This window comes from Eschrichtius robustus, chromosome 13 (assembly GCF_028021215.1).
Source record: "Eschrichtius robustus isolate mEscRob2 chromosome 13, mEscRob2.pri, whole genome shotgun sequence".
NCBI lineage: Eukaryota > Metazoa > Chordata > Mammalia > Artiodactyla > Eschrichtiidae > Eschrichtius > Eschrichtius robustus.
Window position 1 is genome coordinate 55,638,534 of NC_090836.1, and position 20,084 is coordinate 55,658,617.

A 20,084-nucleotide genomic window follows, 5' to 3' on the forward strand; every position below is an offset into this window, starting at 1 on the left:
GTCAGCCCTAATAAGAAAGGAGTATTAATGAGCCCAACTGCTCTATTCTACATTAAACTGTGTAGGATGGTCCTTTTCTTTCCCTAGTGCCAATCAATCCATACAACTCTTTTATTTTTTTTTACAGAGCAACTATTTTTAAAAAATTTTATTGGAGTATAGTTGATTTACAATGTTGTGTTAGTTTCAGGTGTATAGCATAGTGATTCATTATACACATACATATATTCATTCTTTTTCAGATTCTTTTCCCATATAGGTTATTACAGAATATTGAGTAGAGTTCCCTGTGCTACACAGAAGGTCCTTGTTGGTTATCTATTTTATCCATACAGCTTGCACCCAGCCAAATTCTCTAAGGTCACTTAATTAAAACACCCTGAACTGAAGGTCTCCCTAACCTGGGGAGCGGGAGAATTCATTTTTCTTCAGTGCAAAGTAGTAGACAGAAAAGACTTTCTCCTGTGGCTCTGTGCACATCTCCTTGAGCCTCCTTGTAAAATGTTTCCAGACACTGGGAAGCTGTGCTGCCTGTCGTCAAGAGTCATTCTTATTACTTCGTGTACCCAGAGCACGACATTGACCAAATGCCACCACTCCTGTAACACAGTGGGGCTCAGGGAATATCCAAGCACAGGACTAATTCATTACAAATAATTTTCCCTAAACTGCATGCTGGAAGAACTATTGTTTAAAAATCATTTGCTGCCTATGTACCACTTCATTATATTTCACCTGTGTTTACTAAGGCGAGAGAGAAGTTCAAACATAATAGACTGTCATTTGTCTGAATCGCTAATGAAAGCTGCAGCACTGAACACACAAATCAAGCTGCTCGTTTTGCCCAGCGCTATTTGAGAACTCAGGATGTACCACAGAGCAAAGTGGATCAGCTCTCCGGGGGAAATCCTTCATGCGTACCTGCCATAAGAAGTAATAAGTTCTGCTTTGCATCACTCTATTTACAGACTCCAGCTACTTTTGCGTATTTTTTGTGGCCTTTTTTCTATAGCAGCACACGTTCTCGAATGAATCACTCTCATCTTGTCGATTTTATTGTTAAATTGTGCTCAAACGTTCTCTTTAGGTGTTAGAGGATCGCACAGATATTTTCTGTTCAAACAGGAACAAATGAGACTTGGGGGAGAGACCTCTGGCCTTTGAAATTCTCTATGTAATTGACAGAATTGTAAGACATTTAAAGTGTACAATGTGACGATTTGATACATGTATGCATTGTGCAGCACCGTGCTTTGTATGACATGACATACTTGCTTGAGTCAACTGAGTTTGGTTTCCCATCTGTGAGACTCGCCCATTTCTTGGAGCAGCTCAATGGTGGAACTAAACAGAGGAAGGAGAACCAGGCCTGAAAATCAGAGGAAATGCCCTTCATCCACCTGAAGAGTGTTAGAGCTATAAAATCCTATTGTGAATGTCACACTATATATCTACTACAATAATGAAAATTTAGACCAATGAAGCGTCAAATTGTGTGTTAACGAAGAGGAAAATGCTGAACAGGGAGGGCAGAACCTTCAAAATTCCTGTCCTTCCCCCTCAATTCAAGGTTGCCAGCTTCTCTGTGATTCCAAGGGCACTGTATTATTTTCCACATTTTGATTTTTCAGTAGCTGTCAATGCTTCCTGGATGCATTCTAAACAGCGTGAGTGTATACATCTTGGGCTAACGGGCATTTCAGACTCTCAGCTCCATATCTGTACACTCTCTGCAAATACTCAAATGTGAGAAGCAAGAAAGACATATCATCTTCATTTAATTATGACCAAATTGATACATGTCTTTTCTCATATTCTAGGAGGAAAAAAAATTCCCACACAAACTTTTGAGGGCTCATTTTGGCTACAGAGTTAAGATAATTTTCCTGGGGCACCAAAGTTTGGAAATGCAATGGGTGTGAATACTTGACATCTTCCTGCTTTTGTGAATTGCCCAGAATTCTTTGTCAAAACTAGCATAAACAAAGAAAGCTATCCTACCTGGAAAAAGTAGGTGAATCAAATAAATAATACACTAACTCTAGGCCTTCAGGTCTAGTATAGTATCCTGTCTTTTCCGTTCATGAAAATTAGACAGACATGATTAAATGCCTCATCTCTAAGTGGCTAAAGCCACAAATTATTGTAAAATATGCTAATCCAAGAATCATACAGATATCCTGTAATAATCTGGGCAAACCCTCAGGTGGTCAAACTTTGATTCACCAGTAATCTCTCAAATAAAGGAAGATCAGACCGACAGATTCTTTTTAATAATCATAGATGTGTAGTAGAATCTGTTAGTTCAAAATAGCTTTGTACTTGGAATTCATCTTCTCTTTGCAAAAAGAATGAGCAGAAGTGAGATTGAAATATGCCTCCTTAATATTTTTAAACAGAATGTTAAGTCTTTAAATTTAAACTTCAGTGTCATAGATAGTCATGCCATTTCTTTTTTACTATTATGGTTATTAAAAATTTTACAAAACCTTATGAAAGACTAAAAAACCTTTTTTTTTTACACATTATGCCATAAGAGACACGATTAAAATGACAAGTTTCCAAATAACAAGAAAAATGCATTTCCCCTTTATCCAAATCAAATGCATTTTGCTCCTAAGAGATGTTTAATCCATTCCCTTTTTTGAGAAGAGACAGGAGTGGAACGAAAGGATTTACAGTTAGAATTGTCATTTCATGAAGGACACATATTTGACTTGTGATTATAAAATAACTGCTATAGCAATCTTGAGTTTAGACAGTGGTAGTAGATTTTGATACGAATGAAAAGCAAATTATATTTTTGTTCACATTCAAGGTTACTTCTCTGGGTCAGAATTATTAAAAGTTACTCTTTGTTATGCCATGGAAATAGTGGAACCCATGTTAAGAAACCTTATCTATGTATATGTGTACAAATATTTATTCCAGGAAGCATCAGGTCTCTATAGAATTAGTTTCAAAGAACAGCTTAAGCTTTCATAAAAATGTGTGTATAGAGAGCTTTAAAATGCCTTCCACTACCTTATACTCTTCCTCCCTTACACCTCCCCCCCTTCCATCAGAGAAAGTGCTTACATGAATGATCAAATTCAATCACCATCATTGGATCAGTGGGGAGAGATGTGAGGAAAAGCCATAGCTCCTTTAAAATTTCAGCTTCTGGGTGTTTGCTTACTGCCCAGGAATTGGGGCACCAAAATGGCCCCAGGAATTGGGGCACCAAAATGGCCCCAGGAATTGGGGCACCAAAATCTGCCCTGAGAAGTGCCTCTGCACTGAGAAGATCCAGGGGCCAGTAGAGGAGCCAAGCTTTCCTTTACGCCTTTTTCAGTTCCTTGGTGCATTTTTTCTTTAGACACATCTTTCCTTGCTACCAGGGTGGTGATAATACTTTTGAGGGAAGTGAGGTTGGGAGATAAGCACAGGAGAAAGAAAAAAAGGCTGTGAACTTTGATTTTGCTCTTTTAGCTCCCCGGGGTCCACCTTAATTCCTCAGGAGGACACTTTGGGATTTTTCAGCTGAAGCTCCAGCAAATAATAAAGAGTGTGCATTTTCCAGGTCTCTGCGCATTTCCCTCTCTCTCTCTGACTTCACAGGGATAAAGGTTGCCATGGTAGGTGACTGGTTAAGATTTCTGCATGCTGGATTAGATCTCCCTTTGACTTAACTGTTTGGCCAAAGATCAGGGGAGAGTCCCTTTTTTTTTTGCCAGAACAAGAATTAATGGGGATTTTTAGGTAAGACAGTAAAGGTTCAGAACTCCAAGTGTCAGAACTCAGTCAGGAAGCAGTTTCCAAGAAGTTCCCTAATTTTCTTCTTAAGATATAACAGTAAGTCCTAATCAGCTATTAATCACTTTGGTTTCTTAGCCTTCTGGCTGGTGAACTCTTTTTTTCTCCTGGGCTGTTCTAAATAATTAAGAAGATTTTGAGGACGCCCAACCCTTCTGGCTGCTGCCTTCTAAGAGAGAACAAAAGGGTGCTTGTTCATGTTCAAACTCCAGGAAAATAACCTCTGAAGCCTACAAAAAAGGTTCCTGATTCCAGTGACTTAAAAACTGACCTGAGGGAGAACAAAAGGAAAAAGTCTATTACGAAGAATCACTGGATGTCATGAACTAAGGATTATAATTAACAACTTCTCTGTACCTAACATGTAACGTTAAAAACGACTTATTGACTTTAAGGAAAAGTCTGGCCCATAAACCTGTGTTATAATTTAGTATGTAACACTAGAAAACCCATGAAAGGAAAACATGAGACTAGTCGGTGCTTTTGTTTAGTACCACATAAAGTGGTAAGGACAGTGGGAAGTCTCTTCAACTCTTGCCAGCCGAGTACTGAGCACCAGCTAATTAGAGAGGCCAAGAAGGAATTGATGGATAACTGGCATTCTTGAGCTTCAAACTTTGGGTACTTCCTTACTGCTGACAAGGAGAAAGCAGAGAACACAGCACATAGCTGATTGCAGTAGTTTTTCTAAACGTGATTGGCACTAAGAATGACATTTTATAGGATGGAATAGAAGAAATCTTAGCACTGGGTGATGCCATCTAATTACAAATTTCAAATTACTTTAGAATCTTCAAAGCACACAAACAAGGATAGGTAACATTCACAACATGCCTCTTTATAAGCCATGTACTTTCATTAGGAGTCTAAGCCTTCAGAATAAGAATAAAAATAACCACATGTAGTTCTTATAAAAATAAATAATAATCATGAGCAGGGCAGAAACTGGACTCATCTTGCTCTTTATTCAAATGGAAAACTCCCCTTTCACTGACAGATTTGCCAAACCATTCAATTTAACATTGGAAACACTGCTTTGTTTCTCCTGGATTGTTAAACTACTGTACTCTAGAACCCTGTCACTAAGCTTTAGCTGTACTCAATTTACTTGTATATAATATAGAAAGACATTAATTTTGATAAATTTCTAAATGTATTAATGCTTTTAATCCTTAAGTATAGTTGCTACCATAAGAGGTTTTCCACAAATTACCTAGTTCAGATAAAGTTTGAATAATATTTTGAATCTCCTTCCTCCTTTAATTTTAGAATGTTTATGTCATTCTCAAATTCAAAGTTTCAAAATATGGAAGTTTTGGGATAAAGACATTTTAAGATATTTCTGCAAAATATTTTGTTGAAAAAAACAGGTATCGTTTATTGTACTATAAGGAACCTAATCACAGCTTCCTAAGGAAACAAAGTCCCAGAATTCTACAAGAGTTGTTCGATGGAAGTAAATCCAAGTTCAACGAGACAAGAAGAAAAGAGTAATTTGTTACTCAGCATATATATATGATCTGCCACAGCAATTTTGAACCACTTTGTTATGCCGGGTTTGTCTCAGTAAAGGGATGGATGCTGCTGTGAGAATCATCCCCTGAAATCAGAGGTGAAAGTAAGTCAATGAGTGAGAGCTGATATAAATTCAAGTCATTTTACAAAGGATTTGCACACAAGATGAATTTTCACAAGTTTGCAAGCTTTTCCAGAGTCTAGCTTTCATGAACATTGTCTGAACAAGCTGTGTAGAATGCAGTCTCCACCCTATGAAATAGCATTTTTTTTTTTTTTTAACCAAGTTGGAACTAGTTAGGATCACCAAATAACAGGGTTCAAAAGTGAAACAGCTGAAAAATCCAACAGTCTGGTCTAACCTGGGATGCTCTGTCTCCTCACAGCCAATGCTCCATCAGGCGGCTTTGTCTGGCTGGCGGATTTAGTGTAGGGACTCTCATCTGCAAAGGTACAATGAAGGGTTTGGTTAATTTTCATCCAGTTTCTAACGTAGTGAAGATTTTTCAATGGACTGCAATCCTTCTGCCAGAGAGAGGCGATATGATACAATAGAAAGAGTCTGTAGACCTGGGTCCTAACCTTGGGTTAGCCATAGGACAAGGTCAAGTCATTTAAAATGCTCTGAACATCAGTCTTCTCTCCTATGAAAGAGGGATATACTTTCTCATCCACCTCTTAGGATTGTCAGGATCGAGCTATAATGCACATGAAGGCATAGAATGGTAAGAAGTTTGTAAATACAGTACACAGATTATTTGCCTGTCACCTATATTCATTGATAAATAAGTATCAGTGAATATCAGTAACCAAAAGACAAAGAAGGAATAAAATGGCTCAATGGGCACTAAGAATAAACAGGTAGAAGAACAAAGGAAATGAAAAGAAATGTTGTATTTCAGAGAAGCAGATGACAGAGTATTAGTATTGCAGGGGAATAAAGACACAGAATTAGTGGGTTCCTCTTGGAAGTATAAACTGGCATCCAGTGGAAAATAAAGGCACAGGGACATTCAGAGTTAAGACCAGAGAAGCTAGGTGAAGAACAGGGAAGGAAGGATGGTTTGGGAAAAGAAGACATATATTGCAATGAGTTGATCTGCCCTCTTTTAGAAAGAGATGGAAATAACTTGCAGAACCAGAAAAAGAGCAACTGAAGAGACAGAAGGACTAAAGCCTAGTATACCTGTGACAGTTAGGCAAGAAGCTGAATGAGCAAAACACTAGGTGACAAAATCATACAAGTGATGGATCCATCAAATTCTAAGTAAAGTGATTTTTTTTTTTTTAATCTAGGAAAGGATTTAGTCTGGCTTGGAATATAGGAATAATGATCTAGGATGGCAAATATCAGGGTTAAATAGAAAGGAAGTATTCTTTCTAGTTTGCATGGGACATTTGTATAAAGTAAAAGAGATGTCTGAGTGACAACCTTAAACATTTTCAAGAATAGGATGTATATGGCCTGAGCAGACATAATGTAAAATAATTACCTAGCAGATCTACTCAAGCTGGATGATCCAAAGGTTATTCTGGCCACACTATCAGGTTAGTTTGTTGTTGTTGTTGTCATTGTTGTGATAGGAAATCATTAAAGGATTAAAAAGCATTATATTGTGCATGGCAAACTATTAAATATAATAAGGATTTAATTCAGCAACAAGACTTAGTCATCTGAAAACATAATTCTCCCAACTAAGTAATTTGTGTTGCAAAATTGAGGAAATCGATTCCTCTTTAGGATGTTCTTCTGGTTGAAATGATTCACGATTTCTTCATAAAACTAACAAGGTCTTTGTAAGCAATGACAAAAAGGAAAGATTAACACTGCTGTAAGCTGCAATTAAAAAATGGCAGTCATGCTGTTTCATGTTTCTATTCCATTTGTCACACAATTCTTTAAATTCTTCCAACCATAAAGATCAACTACCAACTTTCAGATACCAATACACTCAACAGTGTCACTTTTGCTTAGGAAGCAGTATCCTAGATCTCTGACTCTTCTCTTTGCAAATGTGATTTTGAGTAGAATCACAACCCACAAAACAAAATGCAAGCATTATACTACAGAAGTCTTCATTTTGCTATACCATGCCCACCTGAGTATTTGAACTCTTTTCTCACAGTGTTGATTTAATAACCAGGCAATATGCTTTATATAGCACCCATTAACACAAACTTACTATATGTTAAAATCTGGATTCTTTATAAAACCAATTTAAAAATGTATTTCCTTTTATTATCTAAAACTTTGAAACTGTGTATTTATGAGTACAGAGCACTGAGCCAGGAGATACCAATCACAATGACCAGTTTCAGGGACAGCATCTTGGAAGCCTAAGGGCTTTCCTCAGTTTTCAATTTGTCTAGAGTCCAGCCAATTAAAGTCTTGGGTTGAATTCAGTGTTGGGTTTTCTTAAAGGGCAATAAGAGATTTGACCAGGAGACTCTGGGGTGTTTTGCACTTGATGCTCTATTTTAAGGAGCCCTGTCTTTAGAAATTTACCCAGTTTGCATTACAGAAGCAGTCAACCCTGGTAAAACTGTTTTCTCATTTATATTTGAAAACAATGTCCTTGATTTAGAGCTGAGAAGTCTAGTTATACACATCCTTAAAAGGTTGAAACTGAATTATAGATGGCCACCTGGCCAGACTCTGCTTATCCACTCCCCAGCCCCAAGCCTCACTCCCAGTATCAAGAGTGTCCTTGCTGAACATAGGCGGAAGTAGACAATTACCTAGAAGTCAAAATTTGCATTGGTCAAAGGACCAGACTGAAATAAGTTTGATATTATCTGAGAATAGCTTACCGAAGTTAGTCAGGATGAAAGCAATAATTCTTAATGGAAGTGAGGCAGAATCTTGGCAACATTCATCATGAGTTAAGGAGAGCATAGCAACAGAGCAGCATGGCACCTTTTAATATTTGCTTTTAAAGAAACTTTTTCCTAAGAATATATCTTTAATTTAAACCTCCAGGAGGCATCGTAGGCCTTTTACAAAAACCTACCCATCAGAGAATGCACATCAATTCTCTTGATGTGATTTACACAAAGTCAATTCTTGATTCAAACTTTGAAGATAGAAACAGAGGGAAGACACTGAATGAATCAGTGGCTGATGGCTCCATAATAGGATATTCAAGGGCAAGAATGTCTGGGGAGCAGACAGTCATGGAGAGCTGTGGAGTCTTCCATGGTAGTTTTCTCGTAAGTCCTTTAATGGCCATTTGTAGATATATCACTAGAATCTCATGATTATAAGGGATGCTCTAGACCACTCTTTCATTTTAGAGTCAGGACTTGAGGCCCAGAGATGAAAATTTATAGAAGGACCTGCATCTAGAATGAGTCTAGACTGAATTTCTTTTATTCCTATTTCTGTGCTCTTTCCTCCTTATGTTATTTCCTCTTGGATAGACAACAAGATTTGATAGGTTATCAGGTATCACACATTTCGGCATCACACAGGCAAGTGACTGGCCACACCACTCCAGCAGACACCTGGCATCATGTAAGTCAATTACTTTGGAGAAGTCTACAAAAATGAGCAATCTTAGCCAGTTCTTTTTGTGTGTATAGAAAAATCTCACTCCCCTCTCTTCCATATACTTATTTGCCTAAAATAAGTAAATTTAAATTGTACTGCAGAACCAATTTATACCTTTAAGGTCACTTATTTGAAGACAAAAATTTTAAAAAAATGCCAATACACATGAAAAGACGCTCCACATCACTAATTATTAGAGAAATGCAAATCAAAAGTACAATGAGGTACCACTTCACACCGGTCAGAATGGCCATCATTGAAAAGTCTACAAATAACAAATGGTGGAGAAGGTGTGGAGAGAAGGGACCCCTCCTACACTGTTGGTACAGCCACTATGGAGAACAGTATGGAGGTTCGTTAACAAAAACTAAAAATAGAGCTACCATGTGATCCAGCAATCCCATTCCTGGGAATATATCTGGAGAAAACCATAATTCAAAAAGATACATGTATCCCAATGTTCACTGCAGCACTATTTACAATAGCCAGGATATGGAAGCAACCTAAATGTCCATCGATGGAGGAATGGATAAAGAAGATGTGGCACATATATACAATGGAATATTACTCAGCCATAAAAAGGAATGAAATAATGCCATTTGCAGCAACATGGATGGACCTAGAGATTGTCATACTGAGTGAGTGAAGTCAGAAAGAGAAAGACAAATATCATATGATATCACTTATATGTGGAATCTAAAATATGGCACAAATGAATCTATCCACAAAACAGAAACAGACTCACAGACATCGAGACAGACTTGTGGTTGCCAAGGGGTGGGGGGAGGGAGAAAGATGGACTGGGAGTTTGGGGTTAGTAGATGCAAACTATTACATTTAGAATGGATAAACAACAAGGTCCTACTGTATAGCACAGGGAACTATATCCAAATCTCCTGGGATAAACCATAATGGAAAAGAATATAAAATAAGAATGTATATATGTGTATAACTGAGTCACTTTGCTGTACAGCAGAAATTAGCACATTGTAAATCAACTATACTTCAATTAAAAAAATAAAATAAATAAAATAAATGCCAATACAATTCACTGTTCCTCAGTAAAGGCCTCAAAAGTTTCAGTGAATTATAAGATCTATGGTAATACTTCTTTGATTTATCAGGAAGACACTAAATAGACTTTCCAGTTCCATCTAACTACGTAAGTGAATTAAAAAATAGCTCAAATAATAAAGAAAGGAATCAATCTATAGATAATATCTCTAGAACAGTGCCTGACTCATAGTATGCATTCATTAAATATTTGCTTATAGATGATTAGACTGCATTTAACTTTTCAAACTAGAGCATTTATTGTAAAAAAGCAAACTGAAGAAAGTCAAACATTTGTTAGGAGCTATCCTGCCTCCTCCTTCTGATTTCATTTTCTAGGTTTACACCCTATTGCTTTTAAAGCCACATCACCACCTAACAGCTATTAAGTATTGCCCTATCGTATGTTCAAAATCTGTGACTCTTTATAAAAATAATATTAAAATATATTTCCTTTAATTTTCGTTCAGACTACAGAAAGGTTTATCGAACAACCTTTAACATAATGCCTTTAAACAAAAGAATTCTGATTTTCATACCAGATGCCCAACCTTGACTTTGATGGTGGATCATATTAACAAGGGATCCTTATGGAAAGTCACTATAGGGGCAAAGGAGGCATTGAGCTAGTGAGTCACTGCTCACTGAAGTGAATGCTACAAATACTCATCAAGGGCACCTCAGGGTATCAGAACTGTCAGCCTTTTAACATGACATCTTAGCAGCTAGATAATCACTGGCACATATGATGGCCACCCATTGCCATTGGTCACAAGAAAGAGCATGGGTCCCCTTTACGGTGACATCCCATGAGGCTAGGGAAAATGCCCTCCATTAAATGGAGACTCGACACTGTGACAGAGACACAGAAAGGGCTTAGTCAAGCATGTACTTAAAACAGAAGTGCAACAATGGCGGGGACCCATCTATCCCTCTCATTTTCCCTAATTTGGCCACTCTCCTTATGTGCCAAACACAGGAGGGGCAAACACAGATCATTTGTTTTGATTACATGCTCCGAGTGAAGCTGGTATTTACACACTTGGAAAGCAAATGGCAGGCACCTAAGAAGCAAGGTTTCATTCTGCATCACAACCAAAACCCATGCTGGAGTTGGGAGAAACCCATCTTGAGGAATGGACTCACGTCCCCTCATGTTCTCGTAACCTTGAATGGTTGCCTGGCATCAAATAGCATCCATGTGTAATCAGGCTGATCCTTGTCTCCATCTTCTGCTTCTCCCATTCCCAGAGTCTGGGCTTCCCAGAGAAACCGGATATGACTATGGTTTCAAGAATCTCTAGCTGTTTTCAGGGCTTTATTGAAAAAAAAAATTTAATTTCCTTTGGCTGAGACTAATCAGCCTATGCTAAACAATTCCTAGCAACTAATTATGTGCAATTGAGGCACCTGCTAAGCCAGAAAATCCCTCAACTTCTTGATTAGGGAAAAAAAGGCATTTTGTGCAATTAAACATTATGACCATTTCCTAGCAGTAGGGAGGGAGACAGCCAGCTCATGCCACAACGTTCATGCACATCGTTACGAATGCAGAAGAAAACTGTTCTTCGTGAATGAACAAAATGAAACCTATTGTGAAGGAAATAATCTGTCCCTAGAATTCAATTACATTCCACAAGTTTTAGTGCCTACTATGTGCAAACTAAGAAAGTGGATATAAGATAATAAGACTCAAATCTTATATCCAATTTTATATTCACCATTAATGAATGGTGACGGAGGAATCCTTATGACATCATAGGTTTGAGACTGGAGCATGTGGTTCATTAGCTGAGGGGCAAAATGAGCACAGGCTTAGGGTACTGGTGGAGGTGGGACCCAGTAGGAGAAAGGTAGCTCCACTGTGATGAATTAATGCAGAATTCTGAAATCAGAAAAATCAAGAAACAGGCAATGTTCATTTTCAGCTAGCCTGGAAGTTTTGTGTGGTGTGGGACCATAATCTTTCCAGTACTTGGGTCTTGTGAACATTTTATCCCAGCCCAGCAGGAACATATTACAGATTGACTGTTTCTCTCTCTCTCTCTTTTTTTTTTTTTTGTAAGTTTGAGCAACATGGTCTTGGTAGAAAAGTGCGACAGAAATATTACAAGGAAGAAAAATTACAGCACAGTGCATCTAAAACAAAACAAACAAAACAAAAAATAAGAAAAACTGACAATATATTTTAAAAACTAAATCTTTAAAAAAATTTTTTAAAAGACAAATAATTCATCACATTCAATTGGGTTATACTCCAGGCATACATTTTATTTTTAATAAATTTACGAAAGCCATAGTGAGAATTTATTTATTTTTTTAAACTTTTTATTTTATATTAAAGTATAGTTAACAATGTTGTGATAGTTTCATGTGTACAGCAAAGTGATTCAGTTATACATATACATGTATCTATTCTTTTTCAAATTCTTGTTAACATTTGAAAATCAGTTGCTGCAATTCAGAAAATTCCCAGAACGAAGGAGATAAAGAGAACTATTATCACAGACAATTCAGAAAAAAGCATTCGATAAATTCAACATATACTAATGATATAAAACTCAGAAACTGGGACACAAAGAAGCATCTTGACTCTTGAAAACAGCTGACAAACCACGGCCCTAAGACAATGCAACTCATCCTTGTTAGAAAACAGGAGTACATATGCACAGAGCTACAGCTACTAATTTGCATATTATCTCTGGCTGCTTTTTTGCTCCATTGTCATTTTTGTAGTAGTGACAGAGATTGAAAATGGACCAAAAAAGCAGCCAGATATAACATATTTCTCTCTTTTTGACATTAGACTTCCAGTTCAGTTTGCTGCCTTGCTGGTTTGATGGCATACTCTAAAATTTAAGCAAGATTTCCTGAAGGCTAGCTGTCACATGGTTTTGATCATAGATCTTAATTCTGCCTTTCTCTACTTATTAAGACAAGGTATAACTACAAGCACAACGCCCTGCATAATTTAAAGAAATGCAAACTCAATGATATGGCCAAATATTCCTCTGCAATCTGAAATAGTTCTTAATTCCTGATTAAAATGACCCTGTTTTTCCAGGGCAAATGAAAAGTACACCCTTAATCTCTCCTAGAGTCACAGGCTTCTGGGTGCTACATAGACTTTAGCTCTATTGCTTTGGCATGAGTTTTTGAGAATAAATTAATTTCATCTCCTTCCCTACTGGGGTAAAGTGGTCCACACAACGAGGTTTAAATCAGAAGGGAGCAAGAACGATCTGAGCTTGAAGGCAGGAGGCAGAGGCAGCGAGCTGCTCCATTACAGTCCCTTTCCTATGAAGAGATGATTTCCCCTATTCCAACCTTCTACTGCTCTCCTCTCTTTTGTTATTTGTTTTGCATCTGCATGGCATCATTGTCTATCCTTTACTCTGCAGGTTTCCTTACAGTATTCTCATTCTGACACTGATGTGCTCTATATTCTTAAAGGGGACCAGGTCTTTTGATTCTGAACGTTAAAAAACATCCAAACAGAGCAAAACTTCATTTTAAAAACGAATGTATGGTGGTTTCTTCACACTGACAGAATGTCCTCTAAAATTATATTAATCACAATCACATCACCATTTAAGGGATTAAATATTACAGCTAAAAAGAATGCCAACCGAGGAAAACGGCTGAACAATCACAGACAGGAAGACACTGGAACTCATCAAAAAAGATATCCAAAGACAAAGGAGAAGCCACATGAGATGGCAGGAGGGGTGCAATCACAATAAAATCAAATCCCATAACTGCTGGGTGGGTGACCGACCACAAAGTGGAGAACACTTATACCACAGAAGTCCACCCACTGGAGTGAAGGTTCTGAGCCCCACGTCAGGCTTCCCAACCTGGGCGTCCGGCAACGGGAGGAAGAATTCCTAGTGAATCAGACTTTGAAGGCTAGCGGGATTTGATTGCAGGACTTCAACAGGACTGGGGAAACAGAGACTCCACTCTTGAAGGGCACACAAAAGTAGTGTGCACATCGGGACCCAGGGGAAGGAGCAGTGACCCCATAGGAGACTGAACCAGGCCAAGTTGCTAGTGTTGGAGGGTCTCCTGCAGAGGCGGGGGGTGGCTGTGTCTCACCGTGAGGACAAGGACACTGGCAGCAGAAGTTCTGGGGAGTACTCCTTGCTATGAGCCCTCCCAGAGTCTGCCATTAGCCCCACCAAAGAGCCCGGGTAGGCTCCAGTGTTGGGCTGCATCAGGCCAAACAACCAACAGGGAGGGAACCCAGCCCCACCCATCAGCAGACAAGCAGATTAAAGTTTTACTGAGATCTGCCCACCAGAGCAACACCCAGCTCTACCCACCACCAGTCTGTCCCACCAGCAAACTTGCACAAGCCTCTAAGGTAGCCTCATCTACCAGAGGGCAGACAGCAGAAGCAAGAAGAACTACAATCCTGCAGCCTGTGGAATGAAAACCACATTCACAAAAAGATAGACAAGATGAAAAGGCAGAGGGCTATGGACCAGAGGAAGGAACAAGATAAAACCCCAGAAACACAACTAAATGAAGTGGAGATAGGCAACCTTCCAGAAAAAGAATTCAGAATATGAGAGTGAAGATGATCCAGGACATCGGAAAAAGAATGGAGGCAAAGATCGAGAAGATGCAAGAAATGTTTAACAAAGACCTAGAAGAATTAAAGAACAAACAAACAGAGATGAACAATACAATAACTGAAATGAAAACTACACTAGAAGGAATCAATAGCAGAATAACTGAGGCAGAAGAACGGATAAGTGACCTGGAAGACAGAATGGTGGAATTCACTGCTGTGGAACAGAATAAAGAAAAAAGAATGAAAAGCAATGAAGACAGCCTAAGAGACCTCTGGGACAACATTAATCACACAAACATTCGCATTATAGGGGTTCCAGAAGGCGAAGAGAGAGAGAAAGGACCCGAGAAAATATTTGAAGAGATTATAGTCGAAAACTTCCCTAACATGGGAAAGGAAATAGCCACCCAAGTCCAGGAAGCACAGAGAGTCCCATACAGGATAAACCCAAGGAGAAACATGCCGAGACACGTAGTAGTCAAATTGGCAAAAATTAAAGACAAAGAAAAATTATTGAAAGCAGCAAGGGAAAAACAACAAATAACATACAAGGGAACTCCCATAAGGTTAACAGCTGATTTCTCAGCAGAAACTCTACAAGCCAGAAGGGAGTGGCAGGACATACTTAAAGTGATGAAAGGGAAGAACCTACAACCAAGATTACCCTATGCAGCAAGGATCTCATTCACAATCAACGGAGAAATCAAAAGCTTTACAGACAAGCAAAAGCTAAGAGAATTCAGCACCACCAAATCAGCTCTACAACAAATGCTAAAGGAACTTCTCTAAGTGGGAAACACAAGAGAAGAAAAGGACCTACAAAAACAAACACAAAACAATTAAGAAAATGGTCATAGGAACATACATTTTGATAATTACCTTAAACGTGAATGAATTAAATGCTCCAACCAACAGACACAGGCTTGCTGAATGGATACAAAAGCAAGACCCATATATATGCTGTCTACAAGAGACCCACTTCAGACCTAGGGACACATACAGACTGAAAGTGAGGGGATGGAAAAAGATACTCCATGCAAATGGAAATCAAAAGAAAGCTGGATTAACAATACTCATATCAGATAAAATGGACTTAAAAATAAAGAATGTCACAAGAGACAAGGAAGGACACTACATAATGATCAAGGGATCAATCCAAGAAGAAGATAAAACAATTATAAATAAATATGCACCCAACATAGGAGCACCTCAAAACATAAGGCAACTGCTAACAGCTATAAAAGAAGAAATCGACAGTAACACAATAATAGTGGGGGACTTTAACACCTCACTTATACCAATGGACAAATCATCCAAACAGAAAATTAATAAGGAATCACAAGCTTTAAATGACACAATAGACCAGATAGATCTAATTGATATTTATAGGACATTCCATCCAAAAACAGCAGATTACACTTTCTTCTCAAGTGAGCATGGAACATTCTCCAGGACAGATCACATCTTGGGTCACAAATCAAGCCTCAGTTAATTCAAGAAATTTGAAATCATATCAAGCATCTTTTCTGACCACAACACTATGAGATTAGAAATCAATTCCACGGAAAAAAACGTAAAAAACACAGACACATGGAGGCTAAACAATACGCTACTAAATAACCAAGAGATCACTGAAGAAATCAATGAGGAAATCAAAAAATACCTAGAGACAAATGACAATGAAAACACGACGATCCAAAACCGATGGGATGCAGCAAAGCAGTTCTAAGAGGGAAGTTTATAGCAATACAAGCCTACCTCAAGAAACAAGAAAAGTCTGAAATAAACAATCTATCCTTACACCTAAAGGAGCTAGAGAAAGAAGAAGAAAAAGACTCCAAAGTTAGCAGAAGGAAAGAAGTCATAAAGATCACAGCAGAAATAAATGAAATAGAAACAAAGAAAACAATAGCAAAGATCAATAAAACTAAAAGCTGGTTCTTTGAGAAAATAAACAAAATTGATAAACTATTAGCCAGACTCATCAAGAAAAAGAGGGAGAGGACTCAAATCAATAAAATTAGAAATGAAAAAGGAGAAGTTACAACAGACACCACAGAAATATAAAGCAACTTAAGAGACTACTGCGAGCAACTCTATGCCAAAAAAATGGACAACCTGGAAGAAATGGACAAATTCTTAGAAAGGTATAACCTTCCAAGACTGAACCAGGAAGAAATAGAAAATATGAACAGACAAATCACAAATAATGAAATTGAAACTGTGATTAAAAATCTTCCAACAAACAAAAGTCCAGGACCAGATGGCTTCACAGGTGAATTCTATCAAACATTTAGAGAAGAGCTAACGCCCATCCTTCTCAAACTCTTCCAAAAAATTGCAGAGGAAGGAACACTCCCAAACTCATTCTATGAGGCCACCATCACCCTGATACCAAAACCAGACAAAGACACTACAAAAAAAGAAAATTACGGACCAATATCACTGATGAATATAGTTGCAAAAATCCTCAACAAAATACTAGCAAACAGAATTCAACAGCACATTAAAAGGATCATACACCATGAACAAGTGGGATTTATCCCCGGGACGCAAGGATTCTTCAATATATGCAAATCAATCAATGTGATACACCATATTAACAAATTGAAGAAGAAAATCCATATGATCATCTTAACAGATACAGGAAAAGTTTCTGACAAAATTCAACACCCATTTATGATAAAAACTCTCCAGAAAGTGGGCATAGAGGGAACCTACCTCAACATAATAAAGGCCATATATGACAAACCCACAGCCAACATCATTCTCAATGGTGAAAAACTGAAAGCATTTCCTCTAAGACCAGGAAAAAGACAAGGATGCCCACTCTCACCACTATTATTCAACATAGTTTTGGAAGTCCTAGCCACGGCAGTCAGAGCAGAAAAAGAAATAAAAGGAATACAAATTGGAAAAGAAGAAGTAAAACTGTCACTGTTTGCAGACGACATGATATTATACATAGAGAATCCTAAAGATGCCACCAGAAAACTACTAGAGCTAGTCAATGAATTTGGTAAAGTTGCAGGATACAAAATTAATGCACAGAAATCTCTTGCATTCCTATACACTAATGATGAAAAATCTGAAAGAGAAATTAAGGAAACACTCACATTTACTATTGCAACAAAAAAAATAAAACACCTAGGAATATATCTACCTAGGGAGACAAAAGACCTGTATGCAGAAAACCATAAGACACTGATGAAAGAAATTAAAGATGATACAAATAGATGGAGAGATATACCATGTTCTTGGATTGGAAGAATCAATATTGTGAAAATGACTCTACTACCCAAAGCAATCTACAGATTCAATGCAATCCCTATCAAATTACCAATGGCATTTTTTACAGAACTAGAACAAAAAATGTTAAAATTTGTATGTAGACACAAGAGACCCCGAATAGCCAAAGCAGTCCTGAGGGAAAAAAGCAGAGCTGGAGGAATCTGACTCCCTGAATTCAGACTGTACTACAAAGCTACAGTAATCAAGACAATATGGTACTGGCACAAAAACAGAAATATAGATCAATGAAACAGGATAGAAAGCCCAGAGATAAACCCATGCACCTATGGTCAACTAATCATGACAAAGGAGGCAAGGATATACAATAGAGAAAAGACAGTCTCTTCAATAAGTGGTGCTGGAAAAACTGGACAGCTACATGTAAATGAATGAAATTAGAACACTCCCTAACACCATACACAAAAATAAACTCAAAATGGATTAGAGGCCTAAATGTAAGACCGGACAATATAAAACCCTTAGAGGAAAACATACGAACAACACTCTTTGACATAAATCACAGCAAGGTCTTTTTTGATCCACCCCCTAGGGTAATGGAAATAAAAACAAAAAGAAACAGATTGGACCTAATGAAACTGAAAAGCTTTTGCACAGCAAAGGAAACCATAAACAAGATGAAAAGACAACCCTCAGAATGGAAGAAATATTTGCAAACGAATCAACGGACAAAGGATTAATCTCCAAAATATATAAACAGCTCATGCAGCTCAATATTAAAAAAACAAACAACCCAATCAAAAAATGTGCAAAAGATCTAAATAGACATTTCTCCAAAGAAGACATACAGATGGCCACGAAGCACATGAAAAGCTGCTCAACATCACTAATTATTAGAGAAATGCAAATCAAAACTACAATGAGGTATCACCTCACACCAGTTAGAGTGGGCATCATCAGAATATCTACAAACAACAAATGCTGGAGAGGGTGTGGAGAAAAGGGAACCCTCTTGCGCTGTTGGTGGGAATATCAACTGATACAGCCACTATGGAGAACAGTATGGAGGTTCCTTAAAAAACTAAAACTAGAATTACCATATGACCCAGCAATCCCACTACTGGGCACATAGCCAGAGAAAACCATAATTCAAAAAAGACACATGCACCCCAATGTTCATTGCAGCACTATTTACAATAGCCAGGTCATGGAAGCAACCTAAATGCCCATCGACAGCCGAATGGATAAAGAAGATGTGGTACATATATACAATGGAATATTACTCAGGTATAAAAAGGAACGAAATTGGGTCATTTGTAGAGACATGGGTGAATGTAGAGACTGTCATACAGAGTGAAGTAAGTCAGAAAGAGAAAAAGAAATATCGTATATTAACGCATATATGTGGAACCTAGAAAAATGGTACAGATGAACTGGTTTGCAGGGCAGAAATTGAGACACAGATGTAGAGAGCAAACGTATGGACACCAAGGGGGGAAAGCGGCAGGGGTGGTGGTGGTGGGATGAATTGGCAGATTGGGATTGACCTGTATACACTAATATGCATAAAATGGATAACTAATAAGAACCTGCTGTATAAAAAAATAAATAAAATAAAATTCAAAATTTCAAAAAAAAAAGAAAAGGAAAACAAAAAAATAAAAAGTAAAAAGAATGCCAACCATACAGCCCATATTGCTGCAGGCCTGTCTTATAAGACCATCTTATAAAATAAAGAAGATATAGTATACACACACACACACACACACACACACACACACACAATGGAAAACTACTCAGCCATAAAAAAGAATGAAATAATGCCATTTTCAGCAACATGGATGGACCTAGAGATTATCATACTAAGTGAAGTAAGTCAGACAGAGAAAGAAAAATATCATATGATATAACTTATGTGGAATCTGAAAAAATAATACAAATGAACTTATTTACAAAACAGAAACAGACTCACAGACTTAGAAAACAAACTTATGGTTACCAAAGGGGAAAAGTAGGGGGGAGGAATAAATTAGCAGTTTGGGATTAACATATACACACTACTATATATACAATAGATAATCAACAAGGACCTACTGTATAGCACAGGGAATGCTACTCAGTACTCTGTAATAATCTATATGGGAAAGGAATCTGAAAAAGAATGGATATATGTATATGTATAACTGAATCACTTTGCTGTACACCTGAAACTAACAACACTGTAAATCAACTACACTCCAATATAAAATAACAATTTAAAAAAATGTTTACAGATTTAAAAAAACCCAAATGTACGGTGGTTTATTCACAATGATAGAATGTCCTGTAAAATTACATTAATTG

At 37.6% G+C, this 20,084-nt stretch overlaps 1 protein-coding gene across 3 annotated transcripts in view; it reads right to left on the reverse strand.

Annotated features, from left to right (window-relative positions):
* Positions 1-20,084, reverse strand: part of GRIP1 (glutamate receptor interacting protein 1) — a 454,025-nt gene that overhangs the window by 214,243 nt on the left and 219,698 nt on the right. For all 3 annotated transcript variants that reach the window (XM_068560189.1, XM_068560188.1, XM_068560187.1), the window contains exon 2: positions 5,673-5,753. In XM_068560189.1, coding sequence (XP_068416290.1) covers positions 5,673-5,753 — 81 coding nt within the window. The remainder of the gene's footprint in view (positions 1-5,672; positions 5,754-20,084) is intronic.